The sequence below is a fragment of the Felis catus genome, chromosome A1 (assembly GCF_018350175.1).
Source record: "Felis catus isolate Fca126 chromosome A1, F.catus_Fca126_mat1.0, whole genome shotgun sequence".
Taxonomy (NCBI): Eukaryota; Metazoa; Chordata; class Mammalia; order Carnivora; family Felidae; genus Felis; species Felis catus.
The window spans coordinates 11,268,613-11,289,300 of record NC_058368.1 but is presented as its reverse complement, the minus strand read 5'-3'; the positions used below and the strand labels follow the sequence as shown (position 1 = coordinate 11,289,300).

Genomic DNA, 20,688 nt, shown 5'->3' with positions numbered 1-20,688 from the left:
CACTGCAACAGAAATGATTTTGGCAGTGTGGCAGACAGGGAGCTGTAACTTTCCCTATGTCCATGTTCATCAAGTTTTCAAAACATTGTAGCTAATGTCCATTTACCAAAAAAAAAACAAAACAAAACAAAACCACCAAAACAAAACAAAACAAAAAACAAAACACCATGGGGCTATAGGAACGAGTTAAATGTCACCCTAAGGAAGCAAAGCAATAATTCAAAGGTAGGTACATTTTACAAGAAAACTGCACTAATTTCTACAAGTCAATGGAGGAGATAAAAATGGGTAGGATGATTAAAGACTTAGGAGACAGAACAACCAAATGTAATGTGTGGACCTTGTCTGAATCTTGATGAAAGCAAACCAACTGTTAAAAGACATTTTTGAAAATGACAATCAAAGCAACTTGAATGTGGACTAGAGATTAGGTTACATCAAAGAATGGCGGTCAGTTTGGGTACGTATGAAGTTAGCACTGTGGATAGGTAAGAACGTACCCATATTTTCTAGAATGTACATTGACTGTATGGCATTCATGGAAATGATACCTATATTTGATTTGAAATGCTTTAACAAAGAGAAAGGAGGTATAACTGAGGCAAATCTGACAAAACCTTGTTAACTATTGAATGTGATGGCAATATGTTATACATCATACTATTCTTTCCCCTTTTGTGTTTGTTTGAAAAATTTCATAATAAAACTTTTTTTTAAAAGATAAGCCTCATTTGTAAAAAGTTCCCTATATCTTATAATGGCAATAATGAAGGGATAATAGCATTCCTTCATTATTTCATTGAACTAAACTCAATTAAAAAATACATTGAAAAATCAAACAACACATTTATTCCAGGTTCGATCACATAGGTTTTAATGTTCACTCAGATTTCAGGCCCAACAACATCCTTCCACATTAACTAAATGTGTGGGATGGGTGGTGTGGGTCTCATGGGTGTTTACACTTACAATACGTGGCCAGGACGAATGCAGGCAGGATGCCATTTACACAGGCATCCTTTATCATACCTATGTTACAATAATATAGTTTGAGCCTTTTCAGAAATATTTGGGTCTCAAAAGTGTCTGAGTGAGATCAGTTAATCAATTCACTAAATGACAAAGTTCTGCTGATCCTTGATATGCATAAGTTACACTGCAAAATTCTGTGGGGTGGTGCAGAATTCAAAGATAAATTTAAAAAGACCACCTGAGAGATTCGAAGAATGCAGTGCTTTCAACTATGCAGCACAATGCCATGAGGCAGTGTCAGGTTGAAAAGCCAACCGATGAGCACATAAAGGTAGGAGAACATTCGTTAACTTATTTATTTCACTGGTTCATTTAATCAGTCATCAAGTATTTACTGGAGGCTCCGAGCACTCGGTCAGCTGCTGGGGGGAGCTGGTAATATGCAGGGAAGACAGGTATTATGTCCAGAAATATAATTACAAAAATGGGAAGTGCTGCGAAGGTTGTTGTAAGAGAGGAGCAGGGGAGACGTATCCTTGACTGTGGGGTCGGGGCGGGACTCTCTGGGATGGTGGCCTTAAAGATGAGGCCTAGAAATAACTGATGATAGATACAGTCAAAGAAGGCATCGAGGCTGAAGAGAATGGGGGCAATGGGATTGTAGGAATTCACGTAGGTGGGGGAAAAGGGCACTTGATGGTGTCTCACTTCCTTCTGGTTTTATTAGAGACTGTTCTGGCCAGCCACTTGATGGTACCTCCCTCTAGCCCTTTACCCAGCTCTGCTCTCCTGCAGGGCACTGACCTCCTGATGATATATGATGACACATTATACACTTGTTTTCTACCTGTCTCCCCTACTCCACTTAAGTGCAACAAGGGCAAGGTATTTGTTCTATTCCTTTTGTAACCTCACCTCCTAGCTCAATACCCAGTACTCAATAAATATTTGTTGCATTAAGGAGTAAGAAAGCATTAAGATATACAAGGTCCTGAATACCCAGCTTAGAAACCCAACATTCAACCCGAGACTCACATTAAGTCTATTGAAAGAGCTATTTCTGCAACCAAGCAAGATGCTGACAAATAAAGCACCAATCTGCCCAGGAGTAGAATATAGTATCACGGATGACAGCCTGTCATTTCCGTAGAGAACTTGACTATTGGTGTACTGAGAATGCCTGGCTTATGGAATCTTTAGAGAGGGTCATCAAAGTACAGGTTGTGACCCACTACTCGATCATGAAACCTATTTACTGGGTGCTAACCAGGATGATTTCAATGAAATAGAATAGAAAACTCTACAAGAGAAAACAGCGGGTGATGGCACCCTGCAGAGTGAGGTTAAGTAAGCACTATTTCACAAAACTTGTGTTTTCAGTCTCTGTCTGCGTCTACAGATATGTATGGTGTGTGTGTGTTCTGAGTCATAATAGAAAATGTGTTTGTTTGTTTGTTTTTCTGTGGGTCCTGGTCAAAAAGGCACTAGGTACAATATACGTTTTAATATGCAATCTATTGTAAAATATATACATATGCATAGGTATACAATAATATGCATATACATATGTATGATATAGAGGTCATGTATACGCATTACATAATACATATGATTAACACAAGACACATTTCTGACATCTACAGTGAAGGAAGAACACCCAGGGCGGGATACACAGTAGAAGCTCAGTCAGCAATTGTTAAAAAATTAACTGAATAGGTGAAATTCTTTGTAGTCTAGTTTTTTATTTTGTCAACAGCAAAACATTTATTAAATTCCTGCTTCATGTGCACTTATTTATTGAGATGCCGGCTCATTAAATAAAAAAAAAGATTCTAGGTTTCATTAGATTCTTAAATAGCTACGGACATGTACAATGACTACGTAAAATTCTCTTGATATGTGCCCACCAGAAGTTCATAATCTAAGATGGTCTTAAATCTGTGAATTCGCAGAAATATTTGTTGGTAACGATCCCTCGTGTAAGTTAAGTTATATTATTTATTGGGAGTAAGAAAGGCAGTGAGTGAAAAAGGACTTAAGATGGCTGCCAGATCATGGGAGTGGTCCATTCAGTGGAAACACAGTGAGAGTCAGTTACATTTACAAGAGACATCAAACAAAAACAATACTGAGTAGTTCACATGAGTCCTATTGTGATATAGCATTTTTCCAAATATATGAAACTGTAAGTTTTATCATTTAACTTGTATGCTTGTTATACATCAAAAAAAAAAAAATCTCTTGAGAGGGGGAAAAAAAACGTTCCCTAATACACAGTCAGCTTTTATAAACTACAAAGTAAGGAGTAAATTAATGACTATTAGAGACTTTATTCCTACAAACCGAATTGTATCATATGTAAATATCTAACAGTTTCACTAAAGATAGTGCAAAAGAATAATTAACAAGTAATTAAATCTCCCAAATCATTAATAAACAAAATGTTTCTCCTTTATTAGAGCAATATGTTGTGTCCTTACTATCTACAAATTTCCTTTTCCTACCTTCATTAAATCGAAAGTTAAACGGTCGATATCTAAGATGCATGTAATGAACCCTGTGTCATGGAATTTCCTCTCATTAATTTTTCTGAACTCTTGTACAATATTTCTTACAAGGTTATGCTAGAACTAATATAACCAGGCTATTACTCTGATAAAGGAAAAGCACAGGTATGCAATTTGGACCCATTTAATGTTGGTTTACCCATCCTATCCTGTTTTTAATTCATACACAATAAAAGAAAACATTTTATTTGTTTTCTTGTTGGAGAAGGCTAAGCCAAAAACAAAGGAAAAACTGCTTCAGGTTTATTTCAATGCTTTAAACAAAATAACTGAGTATTTGCAACATTAATATTTAGAAGAAATCAAGCCTAAATCCTACCTCTGTTGTAATATGAAATGCAGTGGTATTAACTATCTTCCAAATACTAAGCTATTTTTCAGATTGCAATTTTGCAGCACAGATAATCGTACCAAATCTTTTAGTGAAACTTCGGTGCACAGAAAAATTCCATTACGTCACAGCTTGTTGTTCCATAGACTTATATACAAAAAAATCACCTCTGAAATGCTGCAATCCCAAACAGAAACTTAAAAAGCATTATTCCTGCCTCAGAACAGTGACATCATAAGTAAATCTCCACATGCAGATGCAACTGCCCCCCCCCCCAACTCCGCCCCATCCATTGAAACCTTTAGGAGAATCTTCCCTACATTCAGCACTTAACTGAACAACGATCCACGCCATACATGCTAACAGCCTTTCATACCTACCAAGCCCTTTTATGAAGCTGATCACACAGGATCGTCTCCAACAAGCTGTTGTAATCTCCATGAGCCTGAAAAGGAACCCAAACGAACAGTCTGGAACTGCTACACAGACTATGTTCCAAAGCAAAAAAACATAATGACGGACTCCATGGTCCTGTTGTTCGCTGGCACCATAAGTGTCTCAGCGGCAAGGTAGGGCTCTCTTATTTTTGGCCCAAGGTGTATTTTTAGTCAGGTGCTAAAGACCTACAGTAGAAGACAAACTAAAACAGGCCTTCCGTCCAGGGCAGACTCTTCATACCAATGGGACAATTTTTAGCTGCACAGTACGACAGTGACCTACAACTCACAGAGTGCGCGTATGTCTATATTTATCCACGAGAACATACTATGCTGACAGATTAGTAAAGCCGCTCAGGGCACTCCAGGAACATGAGCCCGACCCACATGGCTCGTCATAAACAGTCCATGCCTACCGAACACATGCGTTACCCACAGATCTAACCCACCGGTGCTGTTGTGTTCCTGTGACTGAAGAAACGTAAGAGCAAAGATAACACGGGGTGGGTGATAAACCGTTGCTTTGGGAACTAGGAGCTTTTGGCCACAAGTACAAACAGCTTTAAACAGCTTAAATTCTTACAGACAAAACCAATAGCAGAGAATCCCTATTTGAAGCCAAGAGTCAGTGAGAAACCATACACCCTTAAGGAAAAATGAAACGCTGAACATCTGTTGATGCAACTAGTAAAGAAAAGTGATTGGGTTTAAATCTAGAGTCATATTATTTGAAAGCACAGCTGAAATCAGCTTGTTAAAAACTTAATTTATAAGACCAAGAAGAAGCCAATATTGGTGAACATTAGGCATTTCACCTCCAAAAGAAAACAGATTGAGACCAGTGAAGAGACCGAGAAGGAAAATGTAGTCACTTGAAAACAAAATAAAAGTGTAACTAATTGATCTTTCAATGGGCATGATTTCCGACAGAAGACTTTAATGAGGGTCAGTGAAAATCTATTTCTTCACTAACATAGCCGCAAAGAGCACGAAACCCAAGTCGTTTTCTATTCTTGATTTACTCAGGGTCACTGAAGGTTTTCTTTAGCAATATAGATTGGAATTACAAAACAGCACGGTATGGGGAATTGATTGATGAACTGAAGCGTTTCACAGGAAGGGGGGAAAAAAGTCCAGATTACCCAGATGAACACTTCAAGTGATTCAGGCAAGCGAAATGTGAGCAAAGATGCCCCACGGTACCACTGAGTCTTACATATTCAGGGTTTATAACCTTTTTTAAGGAGTGGACTAATGTGCACGTGTGGCATTCGGTTTATTTTTTACTAAAAAGGGGTCCAAACAATTATAATATGAGAGTGTGCCTATGGAGGTATCTGTGTTTTGAGTAACAAGGATTCTTTTTCAACTCTCTTCTTTCCACATCTAAATTGGAATCAAGACTTGACTGAAAATTTGCACTTTGTCAGCTTAGAATCTCTGGTGCTATTATTAGACCAGCCTTTCAAATGATGTGACTGTCATTCAATTAAAAGAACATGACTCAAAACAGCCTGATAGAAATATGAAAAGCAGTATTTGTCATTTTATTTTTCACTCTTTACAGATACCCTTTACCAAACAACATTTAAGGGAAGTGAAAAAAACCAGACAAACAAAAAATGAAAAAAACCAAAAAGGCAGGAAAGAGAACATTAATGGGGTACTGAACTGGATTCAGGTACTCCACTGGGCACTTTTCACATAACATTTCATTTGGCCCTCACAGCAACTTTATAAGGTAGGCATTAACACCTCTGGTTCAGTGTCCATGGAAAGGAATAAAAATAAGAATGTCCAAGGTCATTCAGAGGCAGCTTTGTCGGACTCCCAGGGTCACTGCGTTTATTAATTTTTATTCCAGTACTTTCCTTAACATGAATTGAAACTTCTAAGCAGTGGTTGCCTTAGTGTATTTGCCTTTGTATACATTGAAGAACAACCCTCAGATAATCCATTTTTTTTTTTTTTACCCAGAAATTTCACCTATTCAAGACCCAGCTGAATTCCAGAGATTACAGTCTTATTCAATGCCCTCCACAGTCTATTCATCCTTCTGTGGTAGCCAGGCACTTACTGGTTTGGGGGAGCATCCAAAGGGCATGAACCACATTGTTCTCATCTTTGGGTCCCTAGGGCCTAGTAAAAGTTGAATTAATGAATAATCGAAGGTGTCTTTATAGTCAAAACAGATGGCACGAAGTCCTTCTATTAAAGCTCAGAGTCTTTGATACTGAGTTTCCATCTCACCCCATCCATCTCCACACAGAGCTTATGTCTCCTATGGTGGACACTATTCTAACACCCTAATTTCAATTTATGTTAGATTTCTGTTAGATTAAAAGCAACAAATCATGGATGGGTGAAGGCTCTTAAAGTCAGGCATGCTGACAGCTGAGTGACAGTTGTCAGCTGATGGCTGATAGAAAAAGCAGAAGCAACAAAAAGCAGACATAAAACTTATGAAGGGTAAGAACCGACAGGTAATTTAGTATCAAGAGTTGACCCTTAACATTTTAAGAGCTCCAAAGGTAACCATATATTAGAGTCTTTTTTTTTAAATTTTTTTTCAATGTTTTTTATTTATTTTTGGGACAGAGAGAGACAGAGCATGAACGGGGGAGGGGCAGAGAGAGAGGGAGACACAGAATCGGAAACAGGCTCCAGGCTCTGAGCCATCAGCCCAGAGCCCGACGCGGGGCTCGAACTCACGGACCGTGAGATCGTGACCTGGCTGAAGTCGGACGCTTAACCGACTGCGCCACCCAGGCGCCCCTATTATAGAGTCTTTAATAATTCATACATGTGCTGATGATCTAAATTATGATAGCACCCCATAGTCACAGATATAATATAGAAAATAAAGTAATTAATGGAAGGAATCCTATTCAAAATTATTGAGCTAAAATGTTTTGACACTTCAAGGGTTAAACTTCACGACTGGGAGAAGTTTGCTCAGAGCTCATTTGTTCTCTGATGATGCTAAATAAATGTCATGCATTTTAAACTACATTAATATAATCTAAATTTAATAAATAAACTGGATTACAGGCATGTTTAATTGATAGTTCCATAATAACCCTCAAATCTAAATTAAATTATTACTTTAACAGTTCATCTAATATTCATAAAAATTTCCTTTCTGTTTCTGGGTGGCCTGGTGGCATGACCGCAAATATTTTTAAGAGCGAATGAAAGTCCAAACCCAATACATCTACCTTTACAAGCTTAGAAGTGGCAGGGAAGCTCCTGGGTGTCTTTAGTTAACCTCACTGCTTCAGGAAAGATTGTTCTTGGGCTACTGGCTGACTGATAGCTACTTTATTAGCATGAAGGTTAGATCATATAACCATTCTCATTCAATGTAGCTTACCAGTCTATTCACCTTCCTTAAAGTCAATGTCAACCCATACTACTTGCTTATGGGAGGAAGCAATAAATATCCTTTAGACACCAACCAAGAAATTTTTTCCAGTTTGAAGAAAAAAGCCAGCATTTAAAATCATATTTAACACTACCTATATCATTCAAAACCCTAAAGTGATAAGAAACTTAAGTTGATGAGGATTCTTGTTTTTTTTTTTTTAATCATGGGTCTTATAAATCCAATATTTCTCACTGAGGCTTTAGAACTAGTTTGTGATACAGTTAATGAAACATTTCACTAATAAAGTAGTTACACTTTATATGCATGACAATGTATCTATTAGTTCTGGAAATTTCTGGACATTTAGTAAATACAAGTGCTAAAGTATGATCTTGAAATACGGCATGAAATACAGTTAACAATAGATGCCAGTGTCACAAGGATGATGTCTTTTCACTATTTTTCTGCGATATACCATAGTACAGAACATATCCATTCATCTGCATTAATAAATCTTTCAGAGACAAAGAACCTCTGAGGCTGTCTTAAAGTAGGAATCAAGTAAAACATAGGAATTAAGTACAACATAAGCAAACCTCACCTTCAGCCTTGCCTCTTCCCTGTAGGAACCATAATAACATCGCAGAACCCCTAGAAGACAATGTGTCTTTGTGCTTGGAAGCAGTGTCTATCAAAGAGGCTTCGAGTTGTAGGTAGCTTTTGCCAAGGATGTCGTTGCCTCAAGACCTATGTGGCAAACAAACGGACCTGAAAATGTTTACCAGGAAGACCTCTAGGAAAATACTGGCTTGTCTTGGCACAGGCCGCCTCTGCAACCAAGCCACTGTTAAAAAGCAGTGATCCACCAATAGGCGTGCGATGCTTGTTGGGTACAGATGGTCTGAACCTACGTCGAGGCTCTCTTTAAGCCTCCAGGTATCACCCGTTCTCTTATAAATTACCGGTGGACTTAAACCCAGCCTTGGGGAGGAGAATCAGAAGGGATTCCATGTGAATGGGAAGTGAAAGGACTTACATGTTACATGTTCTTAAATACTCTAAATGCTTTTTCTGCAAAAAGTTTCTCCCATGACTTCCATTAATCAGTTTACAAACATTCCCCTGTTCTATAATCATAATCCCTAACTGGATCTTTCCCCTGCCTACAGTCTTTAAATTATACTATTTTGGACAGCTATTGTGTTGATCTTGTTTCTTGAATTTAACTCATTTATTTGGGGCGGGAGGATGGGCCTGACAAAAGCCCCGAAATTACCCAAAGCTGGAGAGCTTTATAAAAGGTACCGATTCCAGGGCCTCATAAAGACCTATAGAATCTCAGGTTCTGGTGAGGCTAGAGTCTGTCTTTTTTAAAGGCTCCATAAGTGATTCTGACGCGCAGCCAGGTTTGAAAGCTACTGATGGCCTCTGGGAACATATAATAATAAATGATAATTGAGGATCTTGTAACTGTCTCCCTAGACAGAGGAATGCAGAGGCAAGTTTAAAATAGTTACTGTCTGAACAGAGCTATCAAGCTGCTAACCTCAAACCTACAACTTCCAACATAATGAAGCATCAGGAAGTAAGCCTAAAAATCTTCGGGTTTGCTTATTCTGTTTTTATTTTGTTTCTTACCTTAAAACAGCCTCACAGGTTCCTTTTCTCTGCCCCAAATAGATATCAATCCAAACTCCAAGTAGTTTATACACGGACTGACACAAGTTCTCACTCCGGTCTGACTTTTATTTGCACACAATTCAAGTAGGCTTATTTAATTTTTAAACCCTCAGCAAATGGGATGCACTAAATCAAAAGGCAAGATGTAACAAATGATCACTGGATGGATGCAAGATTTCTTAAAAGCACTCGCACAATTAATGACAAGGCCAACAAAGGCAGGGCAATGCCATGCACTTTAGAGTCAACCTCCTGGAGTCCATTAATAGTCCATAAAGACATTTCTGAATAGTGTCCCACAAAAAAAAAACAAAAAACAAAAACGTGGGAGTGGCATGTGTGCTAAGGGACGTGGTGTCAACAGAGGGCGAAAACTTCTGAAGGATTTTCATATTTTCATCCCAAACATCTAAATACTTAATAAAATGAATCTGACTGTGGGAACTCAGTTCTGATAGACTCATTCACCGAAGGTCAGGCAAGCATAGCCAGAATGAGAGTAAATACTTGCACCGAAGAGAGCATCCTTTGAACCAAAATTTCTGAATTTGAAGTTTTGACTTAAGGCATGAACCTTTCCTATAAAGTATATAAACTCTAGTGACATGGTTAATGCCAGGAGCTCAGGAGATAAGCTCAGAGCCTTTTTGGCCACTCAGTAAGAAAGTGTATAGAATTCAACAGTGTCCGGCGGCTCCTCAAAAAGTTAAAAATAGAACTACTCTCTGATCCAGCAATCGTACCACTAGGTATATACTGAAAAGATATAAACATACAGATTCGAAGGGGTACATGCACCCCAAAGTTTATAGCAGCATTATCAGCAATAGCCAAACTATGGAAAGAAACCAAGTGTCCATTGACTGATGAACAGATAAATAAGACGTGGTGTGTGTGTGTGTGTGTGTGTATCTATATCTCTCTCTATATATATATACACACACACACCATATACAATATTCCATTGTATATACAGCCATCAACAAAAATGAAATTTTGCCATTTGCAATGATGTGGATGGAGCTAGAGTGCATTATGCTAAGCAAAATAAGTCAATCAGAGAAAGACAAATACCATACGATTTCACTCGTGTGGAATTTAACAAAACAGATGAACACATAGGAAGGGGGAGAAAAGAGAGAGGGTAACAAACAATAAGAGACTCTTAATGATAGAGAACCAACAGGGTGGATGGAGGGAGGTGTGGGAGGGATGGGCTAAATGGGTGATGGGCATTAAGGAGGGCACTTGCTGGGAGGAGCACTGGGTGTTACATGTAAGTGATGAATCACTGAATTTTAGTCTTGAAACCAATACTGCAGTAGGCTAACTAACTAGAATTTAAATTAAATAAAAAGTATGTTTCAGCTCAAAAAAAAAAAAACCCAAAAGACTAACAGTGTCTAAGAACAGGCTACACTTAATGTTAGGGACCCATGTAGCTAAATATCCCATGTCCGTTTCCATTCAATGAATCATCTATACTGGTTTTATTTAGAGGCAAAGAAAAATTTCTAGAAGAGAAATTTATACATAGCAATGTATGTAGTAAGAGTACCACTCTTCTGGAGGCTATAATTGTTTTTCTGCCAAGTTAAATTTTGCCTTTACAAGTGCAGTGAAGGAGTGGGGAGAAGGCACGAGGCTTTTTACTACTAAGGAATCCTTGTCCCCCAATGCTTTCGTCTTCATAACCTTGCTCTGCCAAAGGAGTCTTTTAGGCAACTCAGTCTGCAACACGTTCTCCTTGTATTTGGGGTTATTAATATTTCTGAGAACCCAAAAACATGGCCCAACAAAGGGTCCTCCTTCAGGTAAGACATTGCGTCCAAGGCAGTGCATCAGGAACACACCTGCACCTAAAGGAAGCAAAATACAGATTCCATGGCAGCATGGATCCATACGTCCGTGTGTAAGGGCTGTTTCTGCCACACAACTAGCCGCGAGACCTTGGGTAAGTCACGCAGCCTGAGACCCAGATATTCATATGATAAATTCAGACTTATACTATGGAAAACCAACAATTCTTCTGCAGCATTTTAGAACTAAACATCCTTGAGGCTAATCTAGAGAGTTTCATTCAAAGGAGATCTCGTAAATCTAGCAGGCAGAATGAGAAGCTGGGTGTCAGATGTCAGCGCTAAGCACAGTCAGTATAAGGCATCTCCCAAAATGAGTACAAGTTTGGAAGGTCTTTATTTTGATATTATGAAATGACAAAATGCCTAAAAGACCAAGATCTTACTGAAAAACAATTGAAGACAGTTTTACCTGTGCTGTTTCATACTAGCCACATAGAGCAATAAAGCACTTGAAGTGTGGCCAGAGCATAGGAGTTACTGAATTTTAATTTGTTTAAATTGAAATGGGGGCGCCTGGGTGGCGCAGTCGGTTAAGCGTCCGACTTCAGCCAGGTCACGATCTCGCGGTCCATGGGTTCGAGCCCCGCGTCGGGCTCTGGGCTGACGGCTCGGAGCCTGGAGCCTGCTTCGGATTCTGTGTCTCCTTCTCTCTCTGCCCCTCCCCCGTTCATGCTCTGTCTCTCTCTGTCCCAAAAAAATAAATAAACGTTGAAAAAAAAATTTAAATTGAAATGTAAAACGTGAGGCTTGATTCAGTTATTGAGAAAAATTTAGGTATGTTTGTAAGAATTGCATATGGGAGACTGTATTTAAGCATAAATTTTATGAAATCAAAATAAATATTTTGACCAATTTGATGTCCAAATTCAGATGTGCTGGTCGTGTAAAATACTTATTAATAATCTTATGCTGATTACATATTGGAATGATATTTTTGATATATTGATTTAGGCAAAATATTTATCAAAACTAATTTCAGATGTTTTAAGGCTCGGTTTAATGTGGCCATTAAAAAACTTAAAATTGCATGTGTCTTGCATTATGTTTCTATTCTACATGCTGTTCTCAAGACCAATTATTGCTTTATAAGACAGATATATGGGAAACCATTCTTGTCAATGACCATGGAAAGCCATTAAGAAAAGCCACAGTGTTGCATATTCATGAGTTAGTAAATGCCAGGAGTCAGATATATTCACAAATAAATGGTAAAAATATTGATTTATTGATTTAATAAGCCAACATGTATTAATCACTTTAAAAAGTATCAGGTTGGGAGGGACTGAGAGGTGATTACCTTTATCCCCACTTGACAGCTGAGAAAATTAACTTGTCTAAGATCGCACACCCAAGAAATGCTAGAGCAAAGGACTCAAATACAGCTTTTCTGGCCCAGAATCTTGTGTTCTTTCTACTATACCAGATTGCTTCCTAGAAGTTGAGAAGCAAAAACACCATAAAGGATCTCTCTGATATTAAATGCTTCCACATGGCGCCCGAATCCATATAAAACCAAAATATAAAACCGGGGAACAGATTTTTAAACATCTTAATAATCCTTTAGCACAATTACCATCCACATTACAATTAATCCCACACCTATTTGTAATAGCTCCTGTATGGCCATCATCATTCTTACTAAATATCTCATGGAGTTCCACCTTGCCTGCCTCCTTGGGGTAAATACCTCACACTTCTTTGCAATTCACCCAGGCTTCTACTGCATTGTTTTGCATACAGTGGGTTCTTAATGATTTAATTTTTAATTATTTTTAAAAAGTTTTTAAAGTTTATTTATTCTGAGGGGTGGGGAACTGGGAGGGAGAGGGAGAGGGGGAGGGAGAGGGAGAGAGAGGGAGGGGGAGAGAGAGAGAGAGAGAGAGAGAGAGAGAGAGAGAGAGAGAGAGAGAGAGAATGCATCCCAAGCAGGTTTTGCACTGTTATAAAGCCTGAAGTGGGGCTCGATCCCATGAACCGTGAGATCATGACCTGAGCTGAAATCAAGAGCTGGACGCCTAACTGACTGAGCCACCCAGGTAGCCCAAATCTTTAATTTTTTAAAACCACATCTCTGTGGGAAGGAAACCTGGTGATACTGTAGAAAAGACTGTGACTTCCTAATACAGACTCCCATTAGCCAAACAAGCGCACCGCTATTTTGATTTATAGAATCTTTCCATCATGTGCATGTAGTTTAGTGTCTTGGAGTCAATATCCACCTGAAAATTCAGCAGGAATTCAAGTGCTGGGGAAAATGGGCTCAATATTTAAATAGAAAGCGAAACTGGCAAGTGTGCGTATGAGTTTTTAGTGAGCTGCTTTTTTATTCCAACAGGCAGTTCTGGAATCCCCTTCCATCTGCTCTGGCCAGCCATCAAGTCCTCTTTTCCTTTGCTTCTTCCACTTTGAACTACACACTCTTTTACTTGACATTCCTTTTCTTCCCAATCCTACTGACCCATCTTCTCTTTCAAAGACCTTTTAAAAATTCCACCTGTGCCGCAAAACCTCCCTTAACCAAATAAGAGGGAAACAGTTACTTTCCTCACCCAATTGCATGCTGGGATGCAGTAACTTTAAGCTCCCAAATTGGAAGGGGATGGAAATATTTAAATACGTAACTATATGAATGGAGTTTTATTACTGCATAACCTCTTGGCTTGAATTATTATCTCTGTTCTCGACTATATTCAAGTAGGTTCTTCTACTTTGAATAATCTTCATTATTAAGGAGACTTTGTGGAATTTGTTGACATGCTGACCTGTCTTCCTGAAATACTGTGTGGTGAATATATAATTATAAATTAGTTTTAAGTGCATTATTTTGCAATATTCAGAAAATTGAGAGTACACACGACAGTATAGGTTTTTTAAAATTTTTATGTATTTGGATAGAGAGAGAGAGGGAGTGTGTGTGTAAGCATGAGTGGGGGAGGGGCAGGGAGAGAGAGAGAGAGAGAGAGAGAGAGAGAGAGAGAGAGAGAGAATCCCAGCAGGCTCCATGCTGTCAGCACAGAGCCCAATGGGGGGCTCCATCTCATGAAACATGAGATCATGACCTGAGATGAGATCAAGAGTCAGATGCTTAACTCACTGAGCCACCCAGGCGCCCCCAGTATAGGTTTTTTAAATCGAGTTAGGTGCATGTCTGCATTATTTTCTTAAGTGATGACATATCATATGCCATTATTTACTGTTACCAGAGCACACTACGGCACTCTGAAATAGTTACTGCCATGCCCTGGCAGCCCATAAAAGTTATTGCAACTTCCAGAAGTTTCATCATATAAGGGCAGGGAAGGAGGTGTTGGGACAATCTGATTCAACTAGCTTAATGGGATGGAGTTTGAGTTGGCATAAAAACACACAAAACTATGTCATCAACTTGCCTATGACTGGGAGAAACTTCCTCCTAGAAGGATTTATACAAGTATACATGGCCTCAGAAGGCACACTACTCTCCCTAGAGAGCCAAAGAAAGTCAAACAATTGATAATTCTTGTCTGCTATGGCAGGAGCAAACCATGTATGGCTATGAATACAATCAAAAGCAGCCAACAGAGATCAAGTACAAGCACAAGTACAATGCAAGATCAAGTACAATGCAGTACAAGCTGCATTAGAAAACTTAGATGAACTGACACTCCAACACCCCCACCCCACCCCAGTATTCCGGTGGGCCGTGTGGCATTCCTTATATGCTGATTTGTACATTCAAGTGATTCAAGGTCATTTGGCCATCTAAATGGTATAGTTTATTAAAAAACAAAACAAAACCAAGCCTGTCAATCTGTAACCTGGGAATAACCATGAAATTCAACAGAGGCTCTGCAAAGTAGCTGTGCAACACCTCTGTGTTACCTTGGCGCAGTAAATCACATGAGTATTGTCAAGAGATAACGCGACCGTCCCCTTTTGTCCTCAACACAAATATTCTATTTAAAGAGCACAGTTCCTATTCAACACATAATTTCAAAACACTGTTCCTCAGGTAATTGCTTCTGTATCTTTCTCTTTGAGCAGCTTGCATGAGCTACATAATCATACGTGTTTTTATCGTACGTTAAAATAAAGCACAGACTGGATCTAGTGTAGAAACTAAATCCTGGCAATTCTACCTCCAACAAAGAATTTGAAACTTCTCCCTCCTCGCCAACACATCTGTTACCACCTTAATTTGAGTCCTTGTCATCTCTTTGTTGGGTTATCCCTGCAGTGACTCTCCCCACCTCCATTTTTAGCTAGGACTCCAAGAGTGAGCTGGGATCCAGGTGCCTGGGTGGCTCAGTGGGTTAAGTGTCAGACTCCTGGGTTCAGCTCAGTTCATGATCTCACGGTTTCAGGAATTCGAGCCCTGCATCAGACTCCGCACTGGCAGCGGGGACCTGTTTGGGATTCTCTCTCCCTCCATTTTTCTGTCCCTCCCCTACTCACACTGTCTCTGTCTCTCTCAAAATAAACAAATAAACTTAAAAAAAAAAACTTAAAAAAGAAAAAAGTGAGCTGGGAACTGACCATGTTGCTCCCTTAAAAACCAGTGGAGGCTTCCGAGTGCTTTCAGGATGAAGCCCAGACTCTTCAGCAGGTCCTTCAACATTCATCATGATCTGACCCAACTTGTGTACCCCCTGTCACTCCAACAGGGACCATGGAATCCAGCTGTCAGCCTGAACTGGTCACTTCCACACCTCCCTGCATTCATTCATGCACTTCCCTCTGCCCCTTCCCCTCCTCTCTGTAGCATTCTTTCAAGTTCAAATGTCACAGCCTCTTGGAACTAGTGCTAGAATCCCACCTCCCTCTTAAAATGATGAATCACTTTCTCTTCCTGAGGATTCTGTCTGTCAGTCTCCCTAAGTCCAGGCACAATGGCTGGCACAGGTAGAACGTGTATTTGGATCAATACTTGTGTTTTCTCTGTAACTTGCTTATCTCCCCTTTCATCCAAGTAGGCGGTCTTTGACCAGAAAGCCCATGGAAGAGCACAGCCTGCCGAACCACAGTGCACTCTCTTTGCGATGGTGCCCTACAGGAGTAGGCATTCAATGATTTACAAGAAAGAAGGGGAGGTTGCTAATTCACTCTCAGGGGCTTCCTAGAACTTATTCAACCATGTTCAATTTGGGCTGATGCTTTGAGTACATCCACCTCAATTGTCATGAGAAAATCTTCGGGTTCAGACTTTTTTTGAGTAAGGCAATCCATTTCTCCAGATAAATATGAAACAGCAGCAGCTCTCACATGGGAAAAGATGTTGGTCAGTAAAAATTACATTAACTGAGTAGATTTCACCATTAATGGTTGCCCTCTCATTTGGAAAAAGTGGCTAGAAGGCTTAAAAGTAACGTTAAATTAAATCCATATAACTTGGGGCGCCTGGGTGGCACAGTCGGTTAAGCGTCCAACTTCAGCCAGGTCACGATCTCGCGGTCCGTGAGTTTGAGCCCCGCGTCGGGCTCTGGGCTGATGGCTCAGAGCCTGGAGCCTGTTTCCGATTCTGTGTCTCCCTCTCTCTCTGCCCCTCCCCCGTTCATGCTCTGTCTCTCTCTGTCCCAAAAATAAATAAACGTTGAAAAAAAAATTAAAAAAAAATCCATATAACTTAAATGGCATTTAGCCAAATATAAGTTAATGTTTTTACAGAGAGCAATCTTTGACAGGGTTAATGGATTAAAAAAAAAAACAAAAAGGGGGATTTGCAAAATGGGTGAAGAGGGATGGGAGTTACAGGTTCCCAGTTGTGGCATGAATAAGTCAAGGGGATGAAAGACACAATATAGGGAATAGAGCCAGGGGTACTGTAATAATGTTGTATGGTGACAGATGGGTGCTACACAGTGGAGAGCACAGCATGATGTATAGAGTTCTTGAGTCACTATGTTCTATGTTCTATACATGAAACTAACATGACACTGTGTGTCAACTACACTTCAATAAAAATTCTTTTAAAAATAAGACAGGGACGCCTGGGTAGATTAGTTGGATGAGTGTCTGACTCTTGATTTTGGCTCAGGTCATGATCTCAGGGTCATGGGATGGAGCCCCGCATCAGGCTCTGCCCTGAGCACGGAGTCTGCTTAAGATGCACACACACTCTCTCTTTCTCTTTCTCTGTCTCCCTCTCTCTGTCTCCCTCTCCCCCTTCCTCCCTCTCTCCCCCTTCCTCTCTTTCTCTCTCTCCCTCCTCCCTCCCTCTGCTCCTCTCCCTGCTCTCTCTCTCTCTCTCTCTCTCTCTCTCTCTCACACACACACACACACACACTCTCTCTCTCTCTCTAATTAAAAAAAAGATAAAACAAAGGCAATCTATCACAGAAATATTTTCTCTTCTTGGCTGATCACTACCTAAATAAAAAATTATTTTACTCTTTTTAACTTCATTTTGAATTTCATGGACACATTTAACCAGAGTTCTGTGAACACAGTGGTACAACTGAACTTGTTGAATTTACTCCAAGAAAATAGGTAAGGGTCACACAAGGAGAGGGACTTTCCAGCCAAGTGTAGATGTTAAGTTACTGTTTGAAATAAAAGACTCCAAAATACAAAACTTTTGGTATTGCTTGCTAGGGACTGGTCTACTGATGGGATAAACGCCAGCCAAGTTGTCTCTAAACCTCCCACACCAATTCGGGTCCTTTTATGCAGTCCATCAACACTTAACAATTTATTAACAATGGCCAATGTGGTCCGAAATGTGCTGGGGAATATGACAATGACAAGACGATTGATTTTTAGTCCAGGGGGTGGGGGACCTAGACAGGCAAAGCACAGTTACACCACATTACTGTTGCAACAATGGAAGAGTGTAGAAAGCATAGGGGAAGTGGGGCAGTGAGAGAAAACTTTGCCCCAAAGGGGACCCTTGAACTCGTCATACTTGGGAGAGGAGTTTGGCTCAGGTACAAAAACCACATGCTTAAGGTTTAATGCACGTGACACAGAAAATGTTGCAATCGTAGCATACACCAACACCCTGCTACGTTATCACTCTACACAACTCTGAATTTGAAAGAAAGGTGTTTTGCCTTGGATAGCTTCAGATGGTTTATTTTCTGAAGTTCCAGGTACATACCTCTTTACCAAAACTATACAAAGTGGTAAAGACCAGATTGCCATGCCAAGAAGATGTCACAGAGAACCACAGGGCTCTTCATTCAGTTCCTGGTCATCCTGCCTTGGCAATGAGCAAACAAGATAAAAGCATTAACTCACAGAGGAATTTAGACAAGCATGAAATAGGTAAGTTAATAATAATAATGGCTACCATTTACTGAGAAACTGCAGTAGTGAAGCTGTATACTAAACACTTCAGAAACATACACTTATTTGTTATAGCTCTATGGATTGATAGATGTATTTATAAAGACATTTACAACAGATCATGCCTTTTTAGGGGATGAGTTTAAGTAACTTACTCAAGGTCGCATGGCAAGTAAGTGACCGAGGCGAAGCGTATGTTCACAAATTCCCAAATCATATGCAAAAAGGAAATAAAACAAGCTTAAATAAACTCTTTCCATATTTGATATCATGATCAAAATTAGTGAATCCAGCGGTCAAAGAGGCAGAAGAATAAAGAAAAGACAAAACGTAAATCACAGCCCCTCCATCTCCAAGTAGAGAAGGGTTCCCATGTCAGAACCCCCGCTTTGCGGCGCTTTCCAGTGTGGGCATTTAACCTCTCCTCACACCAGGACACAATGAAGAACTCGGTTTGCATAATGGGCCTTTCTCCTTTGTGCCACGTGACCAGTGTTGCATCATTTCCCTCTGCTGCACGGCTCAGTGAAGAGTGTGATTCACTTCTCTGTTGAGCAAGGAAAAAAAAAAAAAAGCAAATAACCCAAGTGGGATGATTCTCCTGGCTGACTCTTCCAGGCTTGGTTAACTTTCCAACCATTTCTTGGTCAAAGTGGAGGAGGCAGAAACTTGCACTCAAGCGCTGAGCTCATGTGACTCTGCCAGCTCCAGCACCATGGGGCTCGGATAGGTCTTTGACATTACGTTCATGCTGTCCATAAAAAAACCTTCTAACCTTCTCTCCCTTGTGTAGGTCGATAGCAGAAACTTCATGAAAACACCGAGCTGGATAAATCAGCTGAGTAGTCACCTTTCAATAGGAAGCACAGCCCAATAAGATGCAGACTGAAATGGGGAGGGATGTCCTAGGGGAGTATCAACAATTTACGTCTATCCTTCTCCCAGAGCCCAAAGAACGTTTTCATCCTCCTGGCCCAAGAAGTGACAGTCTCTTAGTCACTCCCTAAAACAAGGGCCTTGTCTGGCAGAACAATATGATATTTAATGAGCTCACTGCACCAGTTTAATAGCTGTTATTTTGTGTATGAGGGACACTTGAGAATTGATGAGTGGGTCTTCGGTCGCTGGAGTGTGTCCACTTCAGGACTAGTTAGAGCCTCTGCCTGAGCTCCCTTTACCAGATAATTATACCTAACTTTTGGTCTTTTCCTTAACTGTAGGCAGCCTTTCCTTAATTTCTGCATCATGCCTATCAAATCCAGGTTTTTTCAATCTCACCAGCATAAAAAATAAACAGAGTAATATACTCTAGCATGACAACAATACTCTCATCCCACTCCCGGCCCGTGACCGTGATTACAAACTGTGGGTCAGGGATCAAGTCTGTTTTTGCATTCCAACGAACTCTTAAGCCTACCAAAACAACAAGTTTGGATACATATGGCCTATGAAATGAATTCAGATGAACTGTCCGCTCATAATGACATTTTAACTCTCCAATGTGTTTGCAACTATGAACATCCAAAGCGTTTGTTGCGCGATCCCTACGTATGGATACCTCACACTCAGTGCCAACACACCATTACAAAAGAAAGGTGAGATCAGTGCTCAAAGCTGTGGCAAGGACAAGACTGTCCCAGAAAAGTGGTGGCAGCAGAGAGGTGGGCCTGGAGGAGCTGTGGATTCTCCAGATGGGATGCTCCTTGCGATGAATCCCTGGAACCAGGCCTTGGCAGAGGTGATGGTGACAGAGATCCAGATGGGGGAGAGGTCATTTGGGAAAGGAGGCGTGACAAGTTTTAGCGATAAAGAAGGGCTGAAGAAGACTCCAGTTTCTTGCCTGGGACTGACCGATAATGAAATTCAGCATTTATGATGAGGAAGCTGGGCAGAATAAGTGACCTGGAGGAGAGCGATAAAGCCACAGCTTTACCAGGCTGGGAAGAAGAGATTCAGCTTTGGAGAGAACCGTAAGCAATATGGGAAAATAGTAGGGAAGATCTGGCCTTAGGGGTCAATGAGTTTACGTAAAAACAATAGTCACTCTTACTCATATACACAATTCACCTTTCAGGAGGTTGGTTACCGGTCATATTTTGTTGTAATTATAGGTTTATGTAGGTCTCTTTCAACGTGTTTTTTTTTTTTTTTAATTTTATTTTTGGGACAGAGAGAGACAGAGCATGAACGGGCGAGGGGCAGAGAGAGA

The 20,688-nt window shown here is 40.1% G+C and overlaps 1 protein-coding gene across 10 annotated transcripts in view; it reads right to left on the bottom strand.

Annotated features, from left to right (window-relative positions):
- The window catches only part of FRY (FRY microtubule binding protein), a 445,567-nt gene that overhangs the window by 227,459 nt on the left and 197,420 nt on the right, over window positions 1–20,688 (bottom strand). The window contains exon 1 of one of the 10 annotated variants that reach the window (XM_045051350.1): window positions 4,251–4,581. The exons of the other annotated variants lie outside the window; for them this stretch is intronic. Coding sequence (XP_044907285.1) covers window positions 4,251–4,311 — 61 coding nt within the window. The 5' untranslated portion in view covers window positions 4,312–4,581. Of the gene's footprint in view, window positions 1–4,250; window positions 4,582–20,688 lie in introns of those variants that run through there. 10 annotated transcript variants of the gene reach the window in all.